Source organism: Danio rerio, chromosome 23 (assembly GCF_052040795.2).
Source record: "Danio rerio strain M-AB ecotype USA chromosome 23, GRCz13ab, whole genome shotgun sequence".
Taxonomy (NCBI): Eukaryota; Metazoa; Chordata; class Actinopteri; order Cypriniformes; family Danionidae; genus Danio; species Danio rerio.
Window position 1 is genome coordinate 48,423,285 of NC_141043.1, and position 25,946 is coordinate 48,449,230.

The 25,946-nt window shown below is 36.4% G+C and overlaps 3 protein-coding genes across 3 annotated transcripts in view; 2 read left to right on the forward strand and 1 right to left on the reverse strand.

Annotated features, from left to right (window-relative positions):
• tfr2 (transferrin receptor 2) overlaps window positions 1-25,946 on the reverse strand; it is a 1,009,002-nt gene that overhangs the window by 568,532 nt on the left and 414,524 nt on the right. The window lies entirely within an intron of this gene.
• On the forward strand, window positions 1,434-12,935 carry nppcl2 (natriuretic peptide C-like 2). Its single transcript, XM_087307930.1, has 3 exons — window positions 1,434-1,680; window positions 7,466-7,740; window positions 11,876-12,935. Exons 1-2 carry the CDS (start codon window positions 1,567-1,569, stop codon window positions 7,715-7,717), a joined length of 366 nt encoding a protein of 121 aa, XP_087164056.1. The 5' UTR covers window positions 1,434-1,566; the 3' UTR covers window positions 7,718-7,740; window positions 11,876-12,935.
• zgc:85858 lies at window positions 15,927-25,450 on the forward strand. Its single transcript, NM_212943.4, has 3 exons — window positions 15,927-16,134; window positions 20,842-20,917; window positions 24,030-25,450. Exons 1-3 carry the CDS (start codon window positions 16,051-16,053, stop codon window positions 24,068-24,070), a joined length of 201 nt encoding a protein of 66 aa, NP_998108.1. The 5' UTR covers window positions 15,927-16,050; the 3' UTR covers window positions 24,071-25,450.

Consider the following 25,946-nt stretch of genomic DNA (forward strand, 5'->3'; position numbering starts at 1 on the left):
AAGCCTCGTCATCGCTAAAGTCGACATTTTCTCTTTATTTCAAATATATAACCAGCCCAAACTAATGTAATTCACATAAATGTTTGACACACACACGTAGCCTGTACTGTGCCACTGACACACTGATTTAATAACTGTGACAGAGTGAAAATACAGGCTAGTGTCAATTCAAAATGACAGAAAAACACAAACCGTGGTAAAAACAACACACAAAATAAAACACAAACGGCTCGCGATTAGAATGAACAGCAAATCAGCAGCAGAGGATCAATAACAGACTTTTATTGCTCTGTGTGAACAGCGCTTTTTTGATCTACCGGTAAAGTCGTTCCAGTAATTTTCCAGATATTTACCTGTATCACTGTGTTAAAGAGGCTTTTCACAGTAATTATTCTTAATTTCTATTATATACTTCTATGTATGGTCAAGTTAAATCCTAATTAAAAATCACACATGCAAATGATAAACTTTCACTCCATTATGATCTACCTCTTCATTCATTCATTCATTCATTTTCTTGTCGGCTTAGTCCCTTTTTTTAATCTGGGGTCGCCACAGCCGAATGAACCGCCAATTTATCCAGCATATGTTTTACACAGCGGATGCCCTTCCAGCTGCAACCCATCTCTGGGAAACATCCAGACACACATTCACTCTCATACACCTGACAATTTAGTCTACCCAACTCACCTGTCCGCATGTGTTTGGACTGTGGGGGAAACCGGAGCACCCGGAGGAAACCCACGCCAACACGGGGAGAACATGCAAACTCCACACAAACACCAACTGACCCAGCCGAGGCTCAAACCAGGGATCTTCTTGCTGTGCCACTGCGTCACCGTCTACCTCTTCAGTTATTCCAAAAAACAATATATGTGTAATGTGTGTGTCTGTGTGTGTATATGTATGTGTGTGTGTGTGTGTATGTATGTATATGTGTGTATATGTATATATATGTGTGTATATGTATATATGTGTGTGTGTGTGTGTGTGTGTGTGTGTGTGTGTGTGTGTGTGTGTGTGTGTGTGTGTGTGTGTACAGAGGGTGAAGTCGTGACCTGTGGTCATTGCCAGGGAAACTCTCATCTGACGTGGAACTATTGTGTCTCACTCTCACAGGAGGAAATAGTTCCTGAGCGCCGCCCGTTTCCAGGGGGAACTTTTATAGGGGGCGGACCCTGAGGAGGTCAGAGGTCACATCAGTCTGTTACTGTGAAGAATGACGAGCTATAAACAGGCCGGCGGCTCAATGTGGCACAAAGCGCAGAAATGTGAGTGAAGGAGATCACGTTTAGAGGCTTTTTGAAGATGCATCGCTGAGAATCCGCACTCATGTGACGTCTGAGGGGGCGGGGCGTCACTCACGGCAACCTGTAGCTATGTGTGACGTCACAGAGATGCTCCTTAAAAGGGGGCAGCAGCACCGCTCACACAGAGACCCGTCCTGAAGCCATACAGGACAGAACCGAAGCGCTAACGACACGATAACGTTTTCAGAAGCGTTGGACTGATATTTATTTTGTGATCGACAAATTTTGAGAAATACTAGTTTTTTAACGAACAAAGATGGCTGCTTCATCATCTCTGAACACTCTTCTTCCTGCTCTTATCATCTTCCTCTTCATCAGCATGATTGCACAGGTGAAGGGGCGGCCGTCACCACGACGACCAGATGCTCAGGTGAGGACTCAACCAATCATAAGAGCTGGGGGGTGTGGCTATCTGACTGATCGACCAATGACTGGGTGATGGGGAAACCTGTTCGAAAACAGACAGTGTATAGATAGTTAAATGGGTAGTAAAATGCTTTTTTTTTTGTAAAACATATTAAGGAAAGTTATATTTATGTAGTTTAATGCAAGTCTGAGTTTGAGAAATCTTTTAAAAACCATTTATTCACTGTTTTCTGTTTAATTTTTACTGATCTGTACCATAAGTGTCTTATGGTGTGACCACAAAAATGAAGAAAAACAGCTCTTAATAATATAGACAGTGGCGCAGTAGGTAGTGCTGTCACCTCACAGCAAGAAGGTTGCTGGTTCGAACCTCGGTTCAGTTGGCGTATCTGTGTGGAGTTTGCATGTTCTCCCTGGCTTCGCGTGGGTTTCCTCCGGGTGCTCCGGTTTCCCACACAGTCCAAACACATGCGGTATAGGTGAATTGGGTTGGCTAAATTGTCCGTAGTGTGTGAATGTGTGTGTGGATGTTTCCCAGAGATGGGTTGCGGCTGGAAGGGCATCCGCTGCATAAAAACTTGCTGGATAAGTTGGCGGTTCATTCCGCTGTGGCGACCTTGGATTAATAAAGGGACTAATCTGTCAAGAAAATTAGTGAAAGAATGATTTATCTTCATTGTTGGACACTTTTCTTCATATCAAGAGGTATCACTCATCTGATGATTGATTATAAAGCGTGTTTGGCATGCTGTCCCGGGAGAGAGCCCTGAGCTCATATGATCCTCGAGCACGAAGGTCACTCACATTTGCAAGGCGAGAGGGGAGTTTGAGCTCAGGTAGATCTGGAGTATGCATGTGCACATCGATGCTCGAGTATCGATATATCGATACTTGGAAACTTCTAATTTGGTATCGATATTTTTTTAAGTATCGTTATTTTAACTATATTTGAAAGATTTCTGCATAACTAAATGTTTTAGCGCGGTGACGCTTTGTATGCAAGACGTTACACCAATCAATCTGTGGCGGAACGTCACATGAGCGATTAGGTGCCTTTCAGATAACTTACATACTCAACACACGCCAGTCACACACTTCTGCATGATGGAATGACACGATGGCAGAGAGGTAACGCAGCGTGTTGTCGTGCTCATTAGCTGAGAAAGCATTGCACGAGCAATATTTGTAATAGGAAAGTCGTACACAGCAACAATACAAGCAGCCTTTATAAACACTAAAAACAGACAACAACACTGAAACTTATACATTTACATTTACATTTAGTCATATAGCAGACGCTTTTATCCAAAGCGACTTAAAAATGAGGACAAGGAAGCAACAATGAATAAGTGTTATAGGCAAGTTTCAGGTGTGTAAAGTCTAAGAAGGAAAGTATTTGTACTTTTTTTTTTTTTTTGGGTACAGTTAGTGTGATATCCAGAGAGGCAGTTGCAGATTAGGAAGTGAAGAAGCGGAACAAAAACAAGATGCCCAGTGTTCCTCTGTCTGACAAAAGACATAGGAGAATTTTAAAGGAGGGAAACCTCTCTCTCTCATTCTCTCTCTTTCTATCTCAATTAAATTCAATTCAATTCAATAGTTGCTTCATTGGCATGACAAATGTTTAGCCAAAGCATTTCTAAAAGTTTAAATTAAAAAGAACACACACACACACACACACACACACACATAAATATATAAACATGGTAAACACAGCAAGTAATTGTATAGGATTAAAATATATAGTATAATAATTAAATGCAAATAAATAAATAAAATAATAAACCAGAATAACAAATCAGCTCTCTCTTTCTCTCTCATTACCATTAGGTGAATAAATATAAGTGTGTGTGTGTATGTATCTGTGCAGTGTGTATATACAGTATGTATGTGTATGCAGTGTGTATATGCAATATGGTTGTGTGTGTGTGTATGCATATTTAAATGTGTATTTATATTGACATGTAATGATTTTTCAATATTTAGAAAAATTACGTTAACATGTTAAATAATAAGTGGTATCTGTATTGTAAATTTTTTAACAAAAAGTATCGGCATTGTATCGAATTAAAAAATTGTGGTATCGCCCATCCTTAATCTGGAGAACTCCCCTGCTGTAGTAGCTAATGAACAGATAGTGATTGCTCTATAGAGATAGCTACTTATTGGAGCATGTCTATGGGGCTGATTTGGATTAGTCAATTAACTACATAAAACTTAAGCTGCATGTTTTTGAACGGTGGTAAGAAACTGGGGTACCCAGAGGAAACCCATGTGAGCACGGGGAGAACGTGTAAACTCTGCACAGAAACGTCGGCTGGCTTGATAAAGACTAGAACCAGTGACGTTCTTGCTGTGAGGCAACCACTGGACCACTGTGCAACCCATCTATGTAAGGAGGAGGAGTAGGGGTGGAAGGGGGGATTCTTCAAAATGAAGATGGCTGTGATATGGAACTGAGGCTAGTGACTTAGAAATCGTCTGATTGGTGAATCATAAATTAAATAATGCGGGACCAGCTGTAAGCAATCATAAGCGCGAGATCCTCTCGAAATTAAATGAACATGAAAATAAAATTGTGAATAATAAATAGTAAATAGTAAAAAAAATGTGTTTTTCCGTGATTTGTTGTACATTTCCAATAGGGACGTCACACCAAGAACAACAAAACTGAAGTTTTATATAGTGGATCCAAAAAAGAATTGAATGCAAAAACTGAGCATATTTGTTTTTTTGCCTGATAAAGGGTTAAAGCAGGATGGATTGTGATTGGCTGTCAATATTTTTATAGTTGTTAAATATCTTTAAATATTTTTGTGTATTTTTATCATTACCTCTGTTTTTTTGTTATTGTTGGTTGTTTTTAATATAAATAAAAATTTATAATCTTTCCCAGAGATGTGTTGCATCTGGAAGGGCATCCGCTGCATAAAAACGTGCTGGATATGTTGGTGGTTCATTCCGCTGTGGCGACCCCGGATTATTAAAGAGACTAACCCAAAAAGAAAATGGTAAAAAAAATAGTAATCATCATATATGAATTGGATTTAATTGGATGTTTAAGATGCAAAATTAATTATGCCGTTTTTAGTTTCATATTGATAAGACATCATAAGAAAAATTATAGGTGACTGAGATTGAAAGCATTTAAAAATGTTAAATAATTAAAATAAATTAATTAAATCAACAAGTAAATAGGCACATTTAATTTCCTGCATTTTTCATTTTTGTTTAGTTTAAAATGAAGTATTTGATATAGCTATAACTATAAAACTAATCTGTAAAAATAACAGATATATGTGTGCAGATATATAGTCGTGTAGTGTTGTATTGCATTTTTATGTACATCATGTCTTATTAAGTCTTGATTTTCTTTTAGAATTTTTATTATTCTATTTATATCAAGTTAAATGGGCGTCTCAGTGTGTAGCACGATCTCTTCACAGCAAGAAGGTTGTTGGTTTGAGATGGGTCAGTTGGTGTTTCAGTGTTGAGTTAGCATGTTCTCCCCATGTTGGCACGGGTTTTCTCTCGGTGCTCCAGTTTCTCCCACAGTCCAAACACATGCGCTATAGGGGAATTGAATAAGGTAAACTGGCCATAGTGTATGGGTGCTTCTTAATGTTGGGTTGTGGCTGGAAGGACATTCACTGTGTAAAACATATGCTGGAATAGTTGACAGTTCATTCTGCTGTGGCAACCCTTGATTAATTAAGTCAAAAAGAAAATATAATAAAAAATTAATTAATAAACAATTTTTTTCAAAAACTATAGAGTGTTGAGACTGAAAAACGGATGGCATATGCTTTTTTCAGCATCAATAAAGCAGCATCATTTTGAGTTTTAAATTAAACTTGTTTGACCGTCCTTTAAATTGCTTAAATATTTATATGCATCATATAGCTAAGTAGATAGATAAGATAGATGGGTTAATAATTTTAATTATATTGAAGTAAAAGTATTATTATTTCTAATCATTATCTGTAAATTACCAATCATATAATGCATTATAAGATGTTAAATGCTTTATATTTTTGTATAATGCATGCATTGCTTGATGGGATTCATATTTCTTCTTATTAAAGCCATGAGATTTCATATATTTCAAATCAAAGTTTCCAGTCTTGTGATTCTTCTCATAGCTAGATGCTATGATAATGCTTTAATCAAGACTTTTTAGTACATTTTTTAGGAATGAATGAAGAAAATAATGCTGGAAGAAAAACTGCTGGATAAAACGTGGATTAAAGAGATTAAATGTATTTTTGGGATTGCACTGTGAGATAAAAGTTGAGTACTGGGAGCTAGAAAACTATGGGCCCTATCATACACCCGGCGCAATGTGGTGCAAGGTGCGACGCTATAGTTGTTTGCTAGTTTCAGCTTGGTGCAGGAGTCGTTTTGACGTTTTCCGCCACGCTGTTTAAATGGCAAATGCATTTGTGCTCACACGTGCGCCCATAGGCGATCTGGTCTAAAAAGGAAGGCGTTCTGAGGTGCATTGCTGCGCGTTGCTATTTTGAGAAACTATAATAGATTTTACAATAGACTAAGACAAAGCCGGTCTATTGTCCAGTGCAGAGCGTGTTAGTTCTGCACCTCGCTTACACACGGCTTAATACACACAAGATGTAGAGCAATACGCAAAAATCTTTACAAATGAAAAAGAATAAAAATATTAAGGATATATTTAGGATATAAATATAAAGGATTAAAATCTTACAAAACATATTATTTTCTAGCCTACATAAATTTAAAAACCACCGCCTTCATGTCTTCTTCATCTCGGGAGGCTTTTTCAGTTCATTCATAACAATTTGCTTCTGTATAATGTTATTATTATTAGCAGTATTATTTATTATATCCATATTTATATTTGTTTTATTAAAAACAAGCTTAGATTTGTCCACCTGTCAGGTTTTAGACCATATGGGGCACAGCATGTGTTTTAGGATATAACTCAGGTTTTTGAGCACACTTGGTCATTATTGTTCATTTATTCGTTTGCTGGAAATTAGAACTGAATTTAGAAATAGTTTTGAAACAAATCTTTGCGCTTAACAAACTAAATTAATCATTTATAGGCTAATTGATGTCTGTGTGTCCAGCACGTTTCCCTATCCACGAGAGCTAAAGTGAAACTATATTATAAGATGCCTCATCTCTCATTCTCGCGCTGCAGATGCTCTGTTTAACTGTTTTCTCTCTAGTGACGTGTTCAGTTTTTACACTTACAAAGTCCGACATGTTAATAGCGAATGCGCTTATGGCACAACGCAACTTGCTCTTAAAGAGAATGGGAGATGAGATTGGTTTATTCTCAAAACACACCTGTAACTCATTAAGAGAATAAGCTCAACCCTGTTAGACCATGCTCCACGGCGAATATTTCCGTCCTTAAATAAGTGGATTCAGACACGCCCTTAATGCTTTTGCACCCTGCGCTTTGCACTTTGCGCATGGATCGTCAAAATAGAGCCCTAAATGTCAAACTGCTATATATTGATATAATTTCAGACACAGATTGATGAATCCCACACATTTGAAAAGGTATATTTTCATCAATCAGCATTGGTATCGACGAATGAATTGCATTCAGCCAGAATACGTGCAGTAGAAGAGTTTGAAGATAATGCTTGATGAAACTGCATTAAAATCCTGCTTCTTTATTTCTCCACTGTTTGTATATATGTGTGTGTGTGTGTGTGTGTGTGTGTGTGTGTGTGTGTGTGTGTGTGTGTGTGTGTGTGTGTGTGTGTGTGTGTGTGTGTGTGTGTGTGTGTGTGCAGGTTCTGCAGGATTTATTCGGAGCGGAGATCGGCTCCCTTCTATTGGCTCCTGTCGAGATCACAGAGGGCTCCGCTGAGGCCCCGCCCCCCTCACAGAGCCATGATGGCCACCGGCCGCAGTCGCCCCGTGTGCTGCTGGACATCCTCAGACAGCACAGGAAGCTGCAGGGGCGCAGCAGGAAGGGTGTAGCCAGGGGGTGTTTTGGGATGAAGGTGGACCGAATCGGGGTCATCAGTGGACTGGGCTGCTGACACACACTTGTACACTCACTCAGGTGCACATCCCTTCATGTTTCGTCTGTCCTAAATGACACTATTCACCATGTAGTGTGAGAGTTTAGTGCAGGGGTGTCCAAACTCAGTCCTGGAGGGCCAATGTCCTGCTCAGTTTAGCTCCAGCTTGCTTCAACCAGGCCCGGATTAAGAACTCAGGGGCCCCTGGGCACATTGTCTCGTAAGGCCCCCTACCACCCCTATAGTTGAATTTAAAAAGTAAGAATAATATAATAATTTTTAAATAAAATTATTCTATAATTTGTTGCCTACAAATTTAAATAAATGCTATATAGTACATATGTATTTATAGTCTACAAAGATTTAACTTATTTTTCAAAGCATTGAATAAAAATATTAATAAAACTATATATATATATAAATGCCCTAAAGCCGACTCGCTCCCTCGAAATTGAAGGGTGGAGGATATTTCAATGTCGTTCACCTGAACTGAAACGCATTTTAAAAGAGTGGCAGGGATTCCCAGAGGGATCAAGGCAAGGGAAAGTTGTGTGTGGAGTGGAACGCAGCCTCTAAGGTGACACTAAACCAGAAGTATCCAGACTCGATTCTAGCGAGAGCCGGTGTCCTGGAGAGTTTAGTTCCAACCCTAATCAAACACACCTTCATGGGTGTGGCAAAATGACTCGACAGCGCCACCTAGAAAAATTATACGGACGAGCCCTCGATATACGAATCACGCACATGCACGAAAATTGGCACAAACCTCAAACACACCAAAACATACGAAAAAGTCTCTTGGAGCCATATCTCAAACCCAACAGGAAGTCAGATATTTTTAACTTCCTGCGGTGAAAAAGTAGCGTTTTTGCCATTTCCAGGCGTTGTATCTTAACAAACTCCTCCTAGGGATTTTATCCGATCGACACCAAAATTGGGTTTTGTCATCTAAAGGCCTTGGCGATGTTAAATTGCGAAGCTTTAGAGTTTTCGTCGATGGGCGTTTCCGTGGCGGCCTCGCAAACTTTGATGATTCGCCACAAAACAGGAAGTCGTTATAACTCAGGCATGCATTATCCGATCTGCCTCAAAATTCAAACGCTTGATAAAGGTCCTGACCTGAACACGTTTACATGCCAATATCCAGATACAAACAGTGGATTTGTATCAGTGGATCAGCTAATCAAGCTCTTACTAGATATGCTAGAAACTTCCAGACAGGTGTGTTGAAGCCAGGGCCGGATTAACCAATGGGCATTATGGGCACAGGCCCAGGGGCCCGTGCGCACTAGGGGCCCCTGCGAGGGGGGAGAAAAAAAAAGGACAATTTCGGAGTGTCTTTTTTTCGCTAACGTTAATTGCAAATAGCGCATCTAGTTGGAATAAGCTTTTCAGGGTTTACGCCCATCGATGCCTGATTGATAGAGACAAGATGGGTGAAGAGCTGTTAAACATTACTGCCGCAGTGGCGCACTTGTATAGCGCACAGATTTATCTTTTGGCGCGATAAATTATAAACTCGGTTCGAATCCACCATCAGCTGAACTCGTGCTACTTTTTTTCTCCCCATTACATATCAGATTGGAAATATATTTATTTTTATCAGGAAGGAAACATTTTTGAAAAATAATGTAAATGTGATATAAAGTCACAAGTGTCTCGTGGGTATTAAATAATGTTTAGCCTTATTGTAGGTGCCTCCCTCTCTGCAAAAACTATATTGCTCAGACAACTGTATTTCCTCTGAGCAAAAAAATCGCGATAACACATTAATATTATTATTATATTTAAACTGCCTTTTTTTCGTTAACTAAACAGAATGCTGTATTTGGTCAAGCGCTGAAACGTCAGTTTTGTAATAAACCGCACTAAACTGAGCAGACTGTAGTGTAACGTTATATCTGTCAAAAATGAGTGGACAAGTGGATTTAGCAAACGCGAGAGAAAGAGGAGAGGAGGCATTTCATTGAGGCATTTTCCATACACACCATCTTTAAACAGACCTATGATCAGGAGAATGAGGGTACAGAAGAAGACATTATGTTAACTTTAAATGATGAGTAGCTAGCATTAACCAGGCGGAGGAGGTTAACGGCAGCGCGGACTGGATTCATCGTGTTAGAGACAGACAGAAAAGGAGAGAGAGAGAGGGAGAGAGAGAGAGAGAGAGAGAGAGAGAGAGAGAGAGAGAGAGAGAGAGAGAGAGAGAGAGAGAGAGAGAGAAAGGCCCAGAAGAGGAGAGAAGAGGTATTGTGTCTGTGATTTCGGATACTTTTAGGTTTATAATCAAGTCTTCATCACGAGAAGAGTAGAGAAAATACAGGGAGAGGAGGAGAGAGACAGTAAACCAGTGTTTGTATTATGAATGACTCAGATTGATAGAACTCAGATTGATAGAACTGGATTGGAGAAGCATTGTGCGTTATAAGCCATGGCAATAATATGCTTTATAAGTTTGTAAAAGCAATACATTAAAATACCATATACATACATATATAATTTGCCCACAAATTTAAATAAATGCTATATTCTTTAGCTGTCAATATAATACTTCGCGTCTATGGAAGAAAGAGTCAATAAAGATAGACAATGTGTAACATCATATTCATCAAAAGACGGTTTATGTGCAAGTAACTGCACCGGTCCGAGCAGGGAGCGAGCCGGCATGGGAGACGAGCTCCGATAAGATTGCAGAACAACGTCTGTCCCTGGATCCGAGGAGTGAGCTTTACGCGATCACCAGCTGGCTTCCGTTACATAAGGGCAAATATAGATGACTAAAACCTCATTTACTCATTTTACTCATACTTTTTATCATTTATAATGTCCAAGGCATTGATATTAATATTAAATGCTACTTTTGTGCCTTTAATAGCCTTTTTCTCGCCTGTTTACTGGGTTAAAAATCTTACATTATTCCATCTCCACCTGCTGGTGAAAGCTAGAGCAGCTGGCGATCTTCAATCTGCAATCTATTGCTTCTCCTGCAGTTCCCGGATGTAATGTTGAATTTTATCAGTCGAATTTGATCCACTGAATTTATGGAAGCGAATATTTGAACTGAAATAAAATGAACTGAAAATTACCTTTTGAATATTATACATCGTATTTTTAAAGGGTATTGAATATTTTGTAAGTGAGATCTGAAAATTGAATATGAATTATTGAATTTTTAAGTATGAAAACGTGTTTGAAATATTTTTCGTTGAAATATTCAAAGCTTAAATATACAGATATGTTAAATTTCAGGACCTAAAAATACAAACCCAGGAATTCAAGTCATTAAAATGCAAGAACTTGTTAATACGGTGTATTATTTTTTTCAGTTTGTGATATTCAACAAGCTTTTTAATTCAAGACTTTAGGCACTGATTTTGTTCCATAGGAACTGATCAACTAAATTGACCATAGTGTTTGATTGTCGGTGTGAATGCAAGGGTGTTTGGGTGTTTCCCAGTGCTGGGTTGCAGCTGGAAGGGCATTCGCTGTGTAAAAACTAAGCTGGAATAGTTGGCGGTTCATTCCGCTGTGGCGACCCCTGATTAATAAAGGGACTAAGCCGAAGAAAAATAAATAAATGTTGAACAGTTGACAAATTAGTCATTAGTACATGCGTAGCTCCTCCACCTCACCAATAGCCCCTCCCCTTCATTCTTAGCCCTTCCCCTTTGTGAATAACCCCTCCTTTTTACCAGAAGCCCCACCCCATTCATCATCAGCTCCTCCTCTTCATCAGAAGCCCTGCCCCTTCACACATAGCTCCTTCCTTTCACAGTAGCACCCCTTATCCAGCATATTTCACACAGTGGATGCCTTTCCAGCTGCAACCCAGTATTGGGAAACACCCATACACAATCATTCTCACTCACACTCATACACTACGGCCAATTTAATTAATCAATTTCCCTATAGGACATGTGTTTGGACTGTGGGGGAAACCAGAGCACCCGGAGGAAACCCACACCAAAACGGGGAGAACATGCAAACTCCACACAGAAACGCCAACTGATCCAGCCGGGACTCGAACCAGCGACCTTCTTGCTTGATTGTGCTACCCACTGCGCCACCGTGTTGCCAATGTGAAAATGAGTGAAGATTAATGATGATTTCACAGGAGGGCGAATCATTAGACCTGACTGTGTGTTTTACTGATGCTCTGTGTGTGTTTGTGTGCAGGTGATGATGATGGTGAAGGTGTGTGTGTTGATCAGTGTTCTTCTGTCCTGCTGAACATTCACGCAGCGCTCCTGCAAACAGCCCACAGTCCTCCTGACAGACCATAATACACTGACTGAACTGCACAACTCGGCACTGAACGCCTGTCTTTACAAGACCATGAGCTTTCCTCAGAACAGTGTGTGTGTGTGTGTGTGTGTGTGAGAGAGAGAGAGAGAGAGTGTGTGAGTATCGTGAGTGAGTGTGAAGAAAGTGTGAGTGAGTGTGTGTGTGTGAGTATTGTGTATTTATTGTGTATGTGTGTGTGATAGCATTATGTCGCCTGTGTGTGTGTGTGAGTGAGTGTGTGCACATATCCATGCATGTATGTGTGAGAGAGATGTGTATCTATTGTGTGTGTATGTGTGTGAGTATTGTGTATCTCTTGATCTCTTGTGTGTGCGAGTATTGTGCTTCTATTGTGTTTGTGTATGTGTGTGAGAATATTGTGTATCTATTTGTTTGTCTCTGTATGTGTGTGTTTGACCTCTGACTGATTTTCCAGTCAGTTTTAAAAATCTTGTGTGTGTGTGTGTGTGTGTGTGTGTGTGTGTGTGTGTGTTTGACCTCTGACTGATTGTCCAGTCATTTTATTAATCTGTGCACACATTTGTGTAAATTGTGTTTTGTGTGTGTGTGTGTGTGTGTGTGTGTGTGTGTGTGTGTGTGTGTGTGTGTGTGTGTGTGTGTGTGTGTGTGTGTGTGTGTGTGTGTGTGTGTGTGTGTGTGTGTGTGTGTGTGTGTGTGTGTGTGTGTGTGTGTGTGTGTGTGTGTGTGTGTGTGAGCGTGCACACACATTTGTATATATTGTGTTTTGTAAGGTATATGTGTGTGTGTGTGTTTTGTGTGTGTGTGTTTGACCTCTGGCTGATTGTCCAGTCAGTGTTTCTTCCTCTGGTTTGTCGTGTCTGACGTGACAGATCTTCTGTCCAGATTTGATCATGAGTGTGAACATGGTTCTCAGCGTCTATAACTCCAGGATAAACATGTTTGTGTGTCAATAAATGTTATTTAACATCTACATTTAATCTGTTGCTGCTGTTCATCTAAAACATCTCAGGTATAACTCCTCCTGACGACAGTTTGACTCGCATAATCAAAGGAAAATCATCACATTCTTACAGGATTTTGCGTCTTAATTAATGCTAAAGTATATCATTTATTCCTTGTATTTTGGGCTTAGTCCCTTTATTCATCAGGGGTCGCCACAGCGGAATGAACTGCCAACTATTTCAGCATATGTTTTACACAGTGGATGCCCTTCCAGCTGCTAGCAGTACTAGGAAACACCCAAACACTCATTCTCTCACACACTTCAGCCAATTTAGTTCATCAATTCCCCTGTACCGCATGTGTTTGGACTGTGGGGGAAACCGGAGCACCCGGAGGAAACCCACGCCAACACGGAGCGAAACATGCAAACTCCACACAGAAACATCAACTGACCCAGTTGGGACTCCAACTACCAACTGCGCCACTGTGACGATCATTTCAAGTATACAAAATGGGATCAACAATCAGCGGGGATCTGCTGTGTAAAACATATGGTGGATAAGTTGGCGGTTCATTCCGCTGTGGTGACCCCAAATTAATAAAGGAACTAAGCTGAAAAGAAATTGAATGAAATATAATATATAACATTATTTCTTACTCATTAAACACGATCAGTATAAAGGAAGAAAAGTACAAGTTACATTAATCACAGTCTTACAGAGAGAAAAATAAACAAAGGGCTAAATAAATTACAGAAGGGTATGAACAAAAAATGACAGGAAAGCTATTTAAATCAGAGTTTATAGATAACTGTTTTTATTTAGTGCTGTACATCTGACACAGTTCTTGTTGTTATAAAACCAAGTAAAAGTTTTTTTTTTTTAATATTTATTTATTGAGTTTTTGCATTTACAATTTAAAGCATTACATTACCCCTAACACAACCACACCATTGAAAGAAAAGACATATATATATATATATATATATATATATATATATATATATATATATATATATATATATATACATGCATATATTTATTCATTTTTTTGGCAGGGACAGTGTACATTAATTAACGTTTCCGCAAATGCACCTGAATAGGCCAGATGGCTATTTTTTATCTGTTGTCCCTGAACAACCTAAAAAAAAACAATACAATAATAATAAACAATCAATCAAACATAATTAAAAAGTACTAAAATAGACAATGTTATGTAGATGTTAATAAGAAATGAAAATTTACTAATTAAACTAAAACAAAAAAGCTGACACGCATTTGAACAACAGATCGTTAAGATGGTAGGCACAAATGGAAACATGCTAGGTTCATTCTAATAGGAATGATGACACGTCTGATTCTCTATAAACTTTTAAATGTTTTTTGAATATATTATTATTATTATCATTATTATTATTGATGTCTCTGATGCTGCCACGGACAGACTTCCACTCCTGTACAGCTGTTACTGAAAAGGGACTCTGAGCAAAGGTACTTCTATACACACACACACACACACACACACACTATATATATATATATGACAGTGAGAAAACAGAGTGTACCATATTTGTTCAGTCCATATGTTGTCATTTAACATGAGAGGCTTGGCAACATCCAAAAGAGGGAATATACAATAGTGGTGCATCTTAATACAAATAGAAAAAAAATGAATAAGATAAAAATATTAAAAATGATAATAATAAATAAAAAGAAATAACTATAATAAAAAAGAAACAGTCATATCCTTTTGAATCACAAAACCTTCCTGCTATATCAAAGTTGACAGTGAGGCAATACATTGTCATAGTTTTAGTTAATATGTTCTCATTTGACATGAGGAGTTTGGTAACATCTAAAGAGTATAATATAGAAATAACAAATAAGAGAACATAAAATTAAAATAAATATTTTTTTTCTAAAGGTCAGGGAGTTCTTTAAAGTGTTTAATAAAGGAGGACCGTTTGTCTAGAAACTTAGAGTTTTTGTTAAAAGATTTACAGTTATGAATATGAAATTTAATCAACTAAATAAATAGGTTAATAACAAAACTTTGTTATTCAGAATATCATTAAAACATCCAAAAATTACGTTTTCAAAATGCAAATTAAAATTAAAGAGCACCTTTTTTTGATAAAAATAGAAGCATCATACCAAAGCTTTAATGCTTTGCAGTCAGTTTCCAAATGCAAAGAAAAAGTGTAATTTATATCCAAATGCTTTTTAATTTTACTAAGAAAATGTTTAATGCCGCAATCAGAAAATAACCAAAATAAGTTCATCAACATTTTTTATTTTTTATTGGAAATGCAAAATACAAATACAACAAAATGGCATCCAACTTTACAGATTGTGTATCACACCTGGAGGCCTTAACACAAAATAATATACAAAAATACAAAAAATGTAAATTACAAAAAACACTCAAACTAAAATAATATTAAGAGTTAAAAAACAGGAAAGAAAGAAATACAAAGTTATAAGTTATACAATACAAATAAATGAAACATTTTTAAGGCAATTTTTGACTTTAATTTTAGCCAGCGCATCAGAAAGGATTTTAAGTTCTCTTATAAATACAGTGAGTAGTGGAGGTGTTTAGAAATATCTGCATTTATGAATAAAATATTTGGCTAATACAATGATCATATTATCAAATCGTGCAAAACAGAGCGATCTTTAGTAAATCCATATAGTACATCTTGTAATGTGAAAGTCAAACCTTCAGCATTCACATGCTTTATTATCAAGCAGTGCTGCACTTTTTTCCAGAATGATTGTGTAAAGCTGCAAGTAAAACATATGTGTTCAGTGTCTTCAATTAAGTGTTTAAAAACCTTTTAGAAGGGATTATTGTTCTACTTTTGCTTTGGGGAGAATTATAAATGTAAGATATGTCGTTCTGAAATATTTAACAGTCTTTTTAACCAATGAATGAAATAACTTAATGAGTTTATCAACATGACAAGCGAGTTATTGGTGTGACGTCAGACGGAGGCGGGACCTGCACTGTGTCACGTGACTCCGCTGCATCTGCGCAGCTCGAGCGACTGGAACGGAACCAACTCACTGGACAAACCGCTCCGTTTACCGGCCCAGCAGCGCGATCCTCCGGTCCGTGACGCGTCCAGCAGCGGCAGCATCATGTCGGCGGTGCAGCGGATGAAGGTGGCGAACGAGAAACACAGCAAGACGATCACACAGAGAGGACACGTGCAGAAAACCACGGTACGCGCGCTCCCGCGACTCACACACACACACACACACACACACACCTGACAGATGTACTCTCTCTCTCACACACAAACAAACAAACATACAATACCTGACATACAGACAGAATATGTCTAATATATACACACACACCAGATAGATACACATACAAAGACACAAATAAACATCCGTACAAGCACACAGTGCAAACACTGTACATCAACTTACATACTAACAACAACAACACACACACACGCAGAGTACATCAGTATACACAAATATCCACGGCAAACATTTACATACTAACAACACACACACACACACACACACACACACACTCACTCACTATACGTCAGTATACAAATAAACAGTCATGCACGCACACACTGCACATAAATTTGCATACTAGCAACTTCAACGCACAGAAACACACTCTGTTCACCAGTATACACAAACACACACACACTGTACATCAATATACACATGAACACACACACTGTACAATAATATACATATGAACACATACACACTGTACATAGATATACATATGAACACACACACACTGTACATAGATATACATATGAACACACACACACTGTACATAGATATACATATGAACACACACACACACACACACACACACACACTGTACATAAATATACATATGAACACACACACACACACACTGTACATAAATATACATATGAACACACACACACACACACTGTACATAGATATACATATGAACACACACACATACACTGTACATCAATATACATATGAACACACACATACACACACACTGTACAATAATATCCATATGAACACACACACTGGACATAAATATACATACTAACAACAAACACTCTCAATGTACAAATAAACACACACACGCTGTGCACACCCTGTATATTAATTTGCATACTAACAACATCAACGCACAGAAGCACACACTGCTCATTAGTACACACTGACAACATAAACACACACACACACACTGTCATACACATTCAGCAATAACAAATAGCTTTGGTCTAAAAATCACAACATAACTGTTCTATTCTCTGAAGTGCCACATGTTACAATTATGGAGCTCCATTTGTGCCAAAAAAATGTTTCCCTGCCATTTCTCCGAGATAAATTTCTCATTTGTGAGACATTTTTGATTGTGAGGCAGAAATGAGCTTTCATTGGTCTAACTGTGTGCTGTTTCTGCTGTACACTTGTTTGTCGTCTCGTCGTGTATTCAGATCAGTTTTATTCTCAGTGCATGTTCTGCGGCTTATTTTAAAGAGTGGTGAAGTTGAGCTTTAAATTTGTGCATTCAGACTTTCAGCTTCTTAATTTCATTTCAGAAAATAATTCTGCGCAAACTCTAAATAAACAAATCATATTAGCAGCCAATCACTATCAAAGTACGTCATTTAGTCAATAATTAGTGCTAATGTAGACTTAAAGTCATGAACACACACTCTCACACACATTCAGCAATAAAAAAGTGCATTTGATCCAAAACAAATCACAGGAGTATTTATATTATTGCTGTAGTAGTTTCTGAAGTGCAACATTTTGCAATTATGGGGTTCCATTTGTGCCAAAAATAGCAATTTTTATTTTATTTTATTTTTATTTTTAATTAATATTTTTATTAACAATTTAAGTTTTATTGATGAAGACACAGATTCAAGATGAAATAAATTCTGTTTACGTATTTTGTCCACATATAACATAGGCACAGCAAATAAGAAAAATTAAAAGGAGAAAAAAAAAAGAAATTAAAAAAAAAAAAAACTATTTTAAAGATTATTTTTTTTCTACCATTTCTCCGAGATAAAATTCTCATTTGTGAGACATTTTTGATTGTGAGGCAGAAATGAGCTTTCATTGGTCTAACTGTGTGCTGTTTCTGCTGTACACTTGTTTGTCGTCTCGTCGTGTATTCAGATCAGTTTTATTCTCAGTGCATGTTCTGCGGCTTATTTTAAAGAGTGGTGAAGTTGAGCTTTAAATTTGTGCATTCAGACTTTCAGCTTCTTAATTTCATTTCAGAAAAGAATTCTGCGCAAACTCTAAATAAACAAATCATATTAACAGCCAATCACTATCAAAGTACGTCATTTAGTCAATAAATAATGTTGACTTAAAGCCTAGATATTAGATTTTTTTGTTTTATTTTGGGAAAGATGAGAACTCATTGTTTATCAGATATTAAATATTGACCATGATAATGACCATTTACTTAAACTAATTAAATTACCCTAATAACCATAGTATAGACATGTATAGAACATATGACATGTATAGAAGTTTGTTGTACTTCTGTCAATATTTAGTTATCTGTACTGTCTGAGCGTCCATACTGCTGATGTAATCAATAGTATGTGTATTGCATGTTTAATATAGCACTGAATACACTGTTCTGCTTTTTAATGCTGTGTAAACCATGAGGAGAATATATAGAAGCTGCTCAATACAGAGAAGGACTCAGTAAGATATAGTTTGACAAGCTGAATTTAAAGGTGCAGTATGCAAGTTTGACACCCAAGTGGTTGAACTAGGTATTGCACTCCTGGTTTAAAACACACACAACAGCAAGTTGCCAGATTGACGACACCAACAAAGGCTGAGTTAAACCATGTTCTAAGTAAAAGCTTTGGCATCTGATAGAAGGAATATTTTTGTATTAAAATTCGTTTTTGTCCTAATCAACTCCTAAAATTGTTATTTAAGAACCTTCTACTACAGCTTCTATTTCTCAGGTGAACAACAGGATAAACTGACAGTGATCAGCTCAGGTGCAGCTCATGTGCTGTATTCAGTGTTAAATGCTAATAATGTGAGTCTGCATGCCATTTTACAGGACATTTATTGCCTTGCTACTGAAAGTAGCAGCAGATAGTTCAGCTCAGATCTGGAGAATAAAACTATCACTGCGTATCTCGTCATGTAGTGTGTTATTAGGACACGGGGTTACAGTGTGACCTGCTCACCTAATGTTTACACTCCTAATATTTATATTATTTGCTAATTAATAACCTCATGTGGAACTCTGAATCTGCGTCTCATTTCGGAGTCTGTTACTGTCCACCAGAGGTCACATTTCAGTCACGGACGCATGCTTAGAGAGCCTTCCTGACTGAATGAATGAAATACGCTGTTTTCCACCATCTGGCAACCCGCGGTGCTGAAATATAATTGGCTAAACTGGCATTGAGCAGGTTAAATGACCATAACAAAGACAGCCGTTCCGGCACGTAATGCACATGTTCACAGCAGAATGTCTGACTGCAGCATTGTTTTTCAAGTATGTTAACTAAGCATGTTTCTGAATATCTGCACACATATTATGGCGTTTCTATGCTTTAGAAGAGTCAAACACATACATACAGCACCATTTTTAGCTGGTAAAAGATATATTAGGCAGTATTAATAAATATATCAGCCTAATATTTAATCTACTTAAATATATATTTATCTATTATATATATTTATCTATGCCCAAATTTCCAAATTAATTAATATTTAAATTCTGATTACGTATGCAAATAGTTTTATTCATATCTATATTCAGATTATGGACATCATACTTCACAATTTTATTCATATCTATATTCTGATTATGCGTGTGAATTATATTTTTACTTATATCTGTATTCTGATTATGGACATTATACTTTACAGTTTTATTCATAACCATATTTTGCTTATTTACACCAAAATTTAGCTTGATTGTTTAAATTCTGATTATGTTTTCAAATTGTCATTTTATTTATCTATATTCTGATTATGTACATCATACTTTAGTTTTATTCATAACTATATTCTGATTATGTACATCACACTTTAGTTTTATTCATAACTATATTCTGATTATGCATGCGGATAACATCACAGTTTTATTCATAACTATATTCTGATTATGTACATCATACTTTAGTTTTATTCATATCTATATTCTGATTATGCATGTGGATCACATTACAGTTTTATTCATAACTGTATTCTGATTATGTACATCATACTTTAGTTTTATTCATAACTATATTCTGATTATGTACATCACACTTTAGTTTTATTCATAACTATATTCTGATTATGCATGCGGATAACATCACAGTTTTATTCATAACTATATTCTGATTATGTACATCATACTTTAGTTTTATTCATATCTATATTCTGATTATGCATGCAGATCACATTACAGTTTTATTCATAACTGTATTCTGATTATGTACATCATACTTTAGTTTTATTCATAACTATATTCTGATTATGCATGCAGATCACATTACAGTTTTATTCATAACTATATTCTGATTATGTACATCATACTTTAGTTTTATTTATATCTATATTCTGATTATGCATGCAGATCACATTACAGTTTTATTCATAACTATATTCTGATTATGCATGCAGATCACATTACAGTTTTATTCATAACTGTATTCTGATTATGTACATCATACTTTAGTTTTATTTATATCTATATTCTGATTATGCATGCAGATCACATTACAGTTTTATTCATTTCTATATTCTGATTATTCATGCAAATTCTAGTTTTTGTCAAATCTTTATTCTGATTATGTTCGGCAAACATGCTTTGGCAAGAACAAAGTGTGTTTATCATCATTGTATTCATCATGTTTAACACAAGTTACTTGTTCATACACTAAAGCTGTATGTGTGTGTGTATGTGTGTGTGCGTGTCCTCAGCGTGTGGTGAATGAAGAGAAGTCTCCGGTGGGCCCGTGGCTCCTCGCACTCTTCGTGTTTGTGGTCTGTGGATCAGGTGAGATGCAATTCATAGTGTTTATTACTTCTATTTCTTGATGAATAGTGCTGCACCATACTGGAAAAATATGCAATATTGCTGTTGAGCATTGCGAAAACTATATTTCTTATAATATAACATTTCCCTAGAAAAGTTCTATTTTTATTAGCCATTTTTAGAAATCATTGATTTAATGATATTAAAATAAACAGGTAAAAGATCTCATCAGTGCAGATACTGCCTTTTAGTACTGAAGTACAGTAGTGAAGTAGTTCTACTTCCTTACTATACATCTCTGCCTTTAACATATTTATTTAACATCAAATTACAGAATCTAAATAACCTTAACAATGAAAAGTGTTTGTGCGTTGAAATAGTTTATGACTGTTTACATTAATATAGTGGTGTATTATACTTATATAATCAGTGGGATAAAATGATCTCAATATCGCTTTATTGTGATTGGCCAACTCAAGACCATGAATGTATATCTTTAAAATTAGGAACGCAGTATCAGCAGTTTTGAGAAACATTATATATTGTTTGTATGTTTAATCAGTTTCTTCAAATATAATCCGTAAATGTGCTTTATTAAGTTTATCCTGTTGAATAATGTGGTGTTTGTAAGATTGATTTACATAGAGTCTGATCTGTGTATGATCGTTTAGCATATTTGCATCTGCACACAAGAAGGTGTTGTCTTCCAGATCCCCAATGCAAATCCTCCGGCGTATAAGCTAAAATTAGTGTTAGACTGTCATTAAAGATTAAACATGTTGTGCTCTTAGATCATAATGCAGTGTAACGCCAGCAGTCACTAATAAATATATAATAAATGCAGATTTGCTTTTTTTTTTTTTTTTAGTTACAGACAAAATTCATTTCTATATTTTATATATATATATATATATTCTAAATCTAAATTGTAGTTTTATTCATAAGTATATTCTGATTGTGTAAAATATTTTACAGTTTTATTCGTATATTCTGAATATAAATGCAAATATTAGTTTTATTCATAACTATATTCTAATTATGTAGGTCATTTTACAGTTTTATTTTTATTTATATTCTGATTGTGCGAATTCATAACTATTCTGATTGTATTGTATTTTTATTTGTATCTATATTCTGATTATTTAAGCAAATTGTAGTTTTTTACATTATTATGTTCTGATTATACATGCAGATTTTAATTTTATTCATAACTATATTCTGATTATGTATGCAATCGTTAGTTTTATTAGTATCTATGTTCTGATTATGTATGCAGATTTTAGTTTTATTCATAACTACTGTATATTCTGATTATGTAAACAAATGTTAGTTTTATTCATAACTACATTTTGATTATGTATGCAGATTTTAGCTTTATTAATAGCTATATTCAGATTATGTATGCACATTTTAGTTTTATTAGTATCTATATTCTGAGTATGCAAATTTTTGTTTTAATAATGTCGATATTCTGATTATGCATGCAAATTCTAGTTTTATTGGTATATATATTCTGTTTATATATGCAGATTCTAGTTTTATTCATAGCTATATTCAGATTATGTATGCAAATGTTAGTTTTATTAGTTTCTATATTCTGATTATAAATATGTATGCAAATCTTTGTTTTATTCATAACTCTATTCTAATGATGTATGTCATATTTTACCATTTTATTCTTATCTATATACTGATTATGTGTGCAAAATTTTAGTTTTATTCATAACTATAGTCTGATTATGCAAATGTCAGTTTTATATATATATATTCTGATTATGATTATATATGCAAATGTTAGTTTTAATAATATCTATATCCTGATTATGTATGCAAATTTTAGTTTTATTCATAAGTACATTTTGATTATGTATGCTAATTTTAGTTTTATTTATAACTATATTCTGATTATGTTTGCAAATGTTAGTTTTATTTGTAACTATTCTTATTATGTATGCAAATTCTAGTTTTATTCATAACTTTATTCAGATTATGTGTGCTAATTTTAGCTTTTTGTCCATATTTTGATTATGTATGCAAATTTTAGTGTTATTTATAACTATATTCTGATTATGCAAATTTTAGTTTATTCATAGCTATAGACTGATTATGTATGAAATACAGTTTATATATATATATATCATTATGTGACATAATGTGAATTATGCAAAGTTTGTTTTGTTAATTACTATATTCTGATTATAAGCATACTTTACGGTTTTATTTCATATCTTTATTCTGAAAAAAAAAAAACAATTCATAGATCATTTTCCTGATTTAAAAAATATATTCCCACAAATATGTAGATTTAAGTGTTTCCACAGAACAATGTTTTTTTCCCCGTTTACAGTATTTTCTGAGCAATGAAGTAATAAGATATCAAATAAATAAAACTTTATTTAAATGTAATAGTTGTGAATTAATGAATTGTATTTGTTTATAATCAGACTTGATTAAAACAGTCTGCAGAAACACTTTGATTGACATTCTCCCTTTGTATGATGTCATCAGAGAGTCGAGCCCCGCCCAAGAGTGCCCATCTCTCCATCTCATTAGCATAAACAGCAGTCCTGAGTGAGAAGCAGCCGTCTGTCCATTAACCATCAGAGTGTTTTATAGTGTGCTGAAGATAATGTCAGCATAGACTAAGAGGATTATAGAGGTGGAGTTTTAAGATGAACAGCGACAGGAGCGACATAGACTGACAGAAGCATCAAGCACACACTCACACTAAAGCACACACACACACCCACACACTCACAGCTGACCAGCATTCACAACACACACACTGCTGTTTATATGGTGTTTGTAGCTCCGCCCCCTTCTGAAAAGAGCTCAATCTCATTTGCTTTTAAAGCGACAGTCACCAAAACACCACAGTTAGGATCAAAGAATTAAAGTGTCAGTTTCAGAGATTTAGAAAACATGATCAGTGTGCTACTTAAAGCTCAAAATTCACACACACACACACTAGACACATCAGAGATGCATTTTACATCTTGTAAAACAGGCAGAATAGGCCTCCTTTAATTTTTCTGCTCCGTTCAATTGAATATTTCCTAAACTTGCTGGTAATGATTCACACTAACAATCTGTGCAGCTTTAATAGATCAATATGACTGTCTTCTGATTTCAGCCATCTTCCAGATCATCCAGAGCATCAGACAGGGGATGTAAACACAGAGACGAACATGGCCGCCGCTGTCAGACATCTGCAAACGCCACTCACTGATCTTCCACTCCTGTTCATCTGTTAGTTTACAGCTTATTTGAATATTGTGTGTGTGTGTGTGTGTGTGTGTATTTGTGTTGGACTGTCTCAAGCTTGTGAAGGTTGAATGTTCCAGAAACTTTTATCATATGTGTCATTTGTTTGTGTTGGGTCAAGTTCTAAAAGTAATATGATGCAATCTTAAGGCACTTGAAAAAAAAAGTTATGAATGTGTTACTTAGATCACTATACACTACCTGACTGAAGCCCTGTCACCTGTCCAAGTTTAAGGATGAACAAATAATAAGTTGACTTCTAGTTAATGATTTGGTGTCAGAAGTCTCACTTATAAAAGGTAAATGCAGGACTCGCAGAGTTCATCAAGATTCTTAGTGTTCATCTTCAATGCCTCCTCCTTCATCTCAATAATGTTCATATCTGGTGACTGGGCTGGCCAATCCTGGGGCAGCTTGACACGGAGCTTTCAGGAGCTTTGATGTGGAGGCTGAAGTATGAGAAGGAGCGCTATCCTGCTGGAGAATTGTCCCTCTCCTGTGGTTTGTAATGTCTTGATACCTCAGGCTGTTGATGTTGCAGATCTCTCGCACGCCCTCATACTAAATGTAACCCCAAACCATGATTTCACCTTCACCAAACTTGACTGATTTCTGTGAGAATCTTGGTCCATGTGGGTTCCAGTAGGTGTTCTGCAGTATTGGTGATGATTGGGATGCAGATCAACCACTTTTCCAAACGATCAACTTGAAGTCAGGTTATTATTTGCTGCTCTTAACTCTGGGATCCATCACAAGACTTTCGTCAGGTAGTGTATACTGCATACCTGCAGGTCAGCTGTGTTCATATACTGTCCACCATACACACAACTCCTTATCTTTACTGATTTTTACTGTATTGTAATGTTTTTATAAACGGATCGGTGAAGCTTTATTGTGAAAAGCAGCATACAAATAAACTTGAAGTGAATTAGTTGCTTTTAAGGAGAGTGATGTGATTGTATGTGTTGTTGTTTTTGCGCTGTTTTTATTTATTTATTGTCTTAATGTTAAGATTGTAGGGTATTGCTTTTAACAGTAACTTTACCCGACACGGTTGGCTACAAAAGTGTGTTTTCTGTGTCACCCGATGCTCTGATCTGACCCTGGTTTCACAGTCAGGTTTCCACTGATTTGATCGACTGGTTTTCTGTAAACTCTGAGAAACGGCCGTGTGTGAATTCAGCCATCGTTAGCCATAAATGATTCTGTACGCCGTCTCTCTTCCTCCCTCTGACAGGAAATTGATGCTGTGTAATAATGATTTTATACAAATAAAAAATATTTTCTCTATCCCAACTGTGTTTTACTTGAAGTCGACGTGGACCAGCAGTTGCTGAGACTTTTACACTCGTCGGCCACTTTATTAGGTACACCTGTCCAACCGCTCGTTGACGCAAGTATTCTAATCAGCCAATCACATGGCAGCAACTTAATACATTTAGGCATGCAGACATGTCAGTTTGGCATCAACAAGCATGGATCATCCTGCCTTGTATCAGCGGTTCAGGCTGGTGGTGGTGGTGTAATGGTGTGGGGGAGATTTTCTTTGGGTTCATTAGTACCAATTGAGCATCAACGCCACAGCCTACCTGAGTATTGCTGCTGACCATGTCCATCCCTTTATGAGTACAGTGTACCAATAGTATCTGGATGCAGCCATTATGATGCAAGCTGAGATTGCATCACTCACCGATGCAATGTCAGACACAATGCACTCAATGGAGTGAGTGACGTCACTGTGACGGATGGGGTTAGGGGTGGGGTTAGGTGAGCGCATTAAAAAGCA

Coding starts and splice junctions, on each gene's coding strand:
- nppcl2 (XM_087307930.1), top strand. CDS start 1,567: ATGGCTGCTTCATCATCTCTGAACACTCTTCTTCCTGCTCTTATCATC. Junction 1,681..7,465: donor CACGACGACCAGATGCTCAG/GTGAGGACTCAA, acceptor GTGTGTGTGCAG/GTTCTGCAGGATTTATTCGG.
- zgc:85858 (NM_212943.4), top strand. CDS start 16,051: ATGTCGGCGGTGCAGCGGATGAAGGTGGCGAACGAGAAACACAGCAAG. Junction 16,135..20,841: donor GACACGTGCAGAAAACCACG/GTACGCGCGCTC, acceptor GCGTGTCCTCAG/CGTGTGGTGAATGAAGAGAA. Junction 20,918..24,029: donor GTTTGTGGTCTGTGGATCAG/GTGAGATGCAAT, acceptor TTCTGATTTCAG/CCATCTTCCAGATCATCCAG.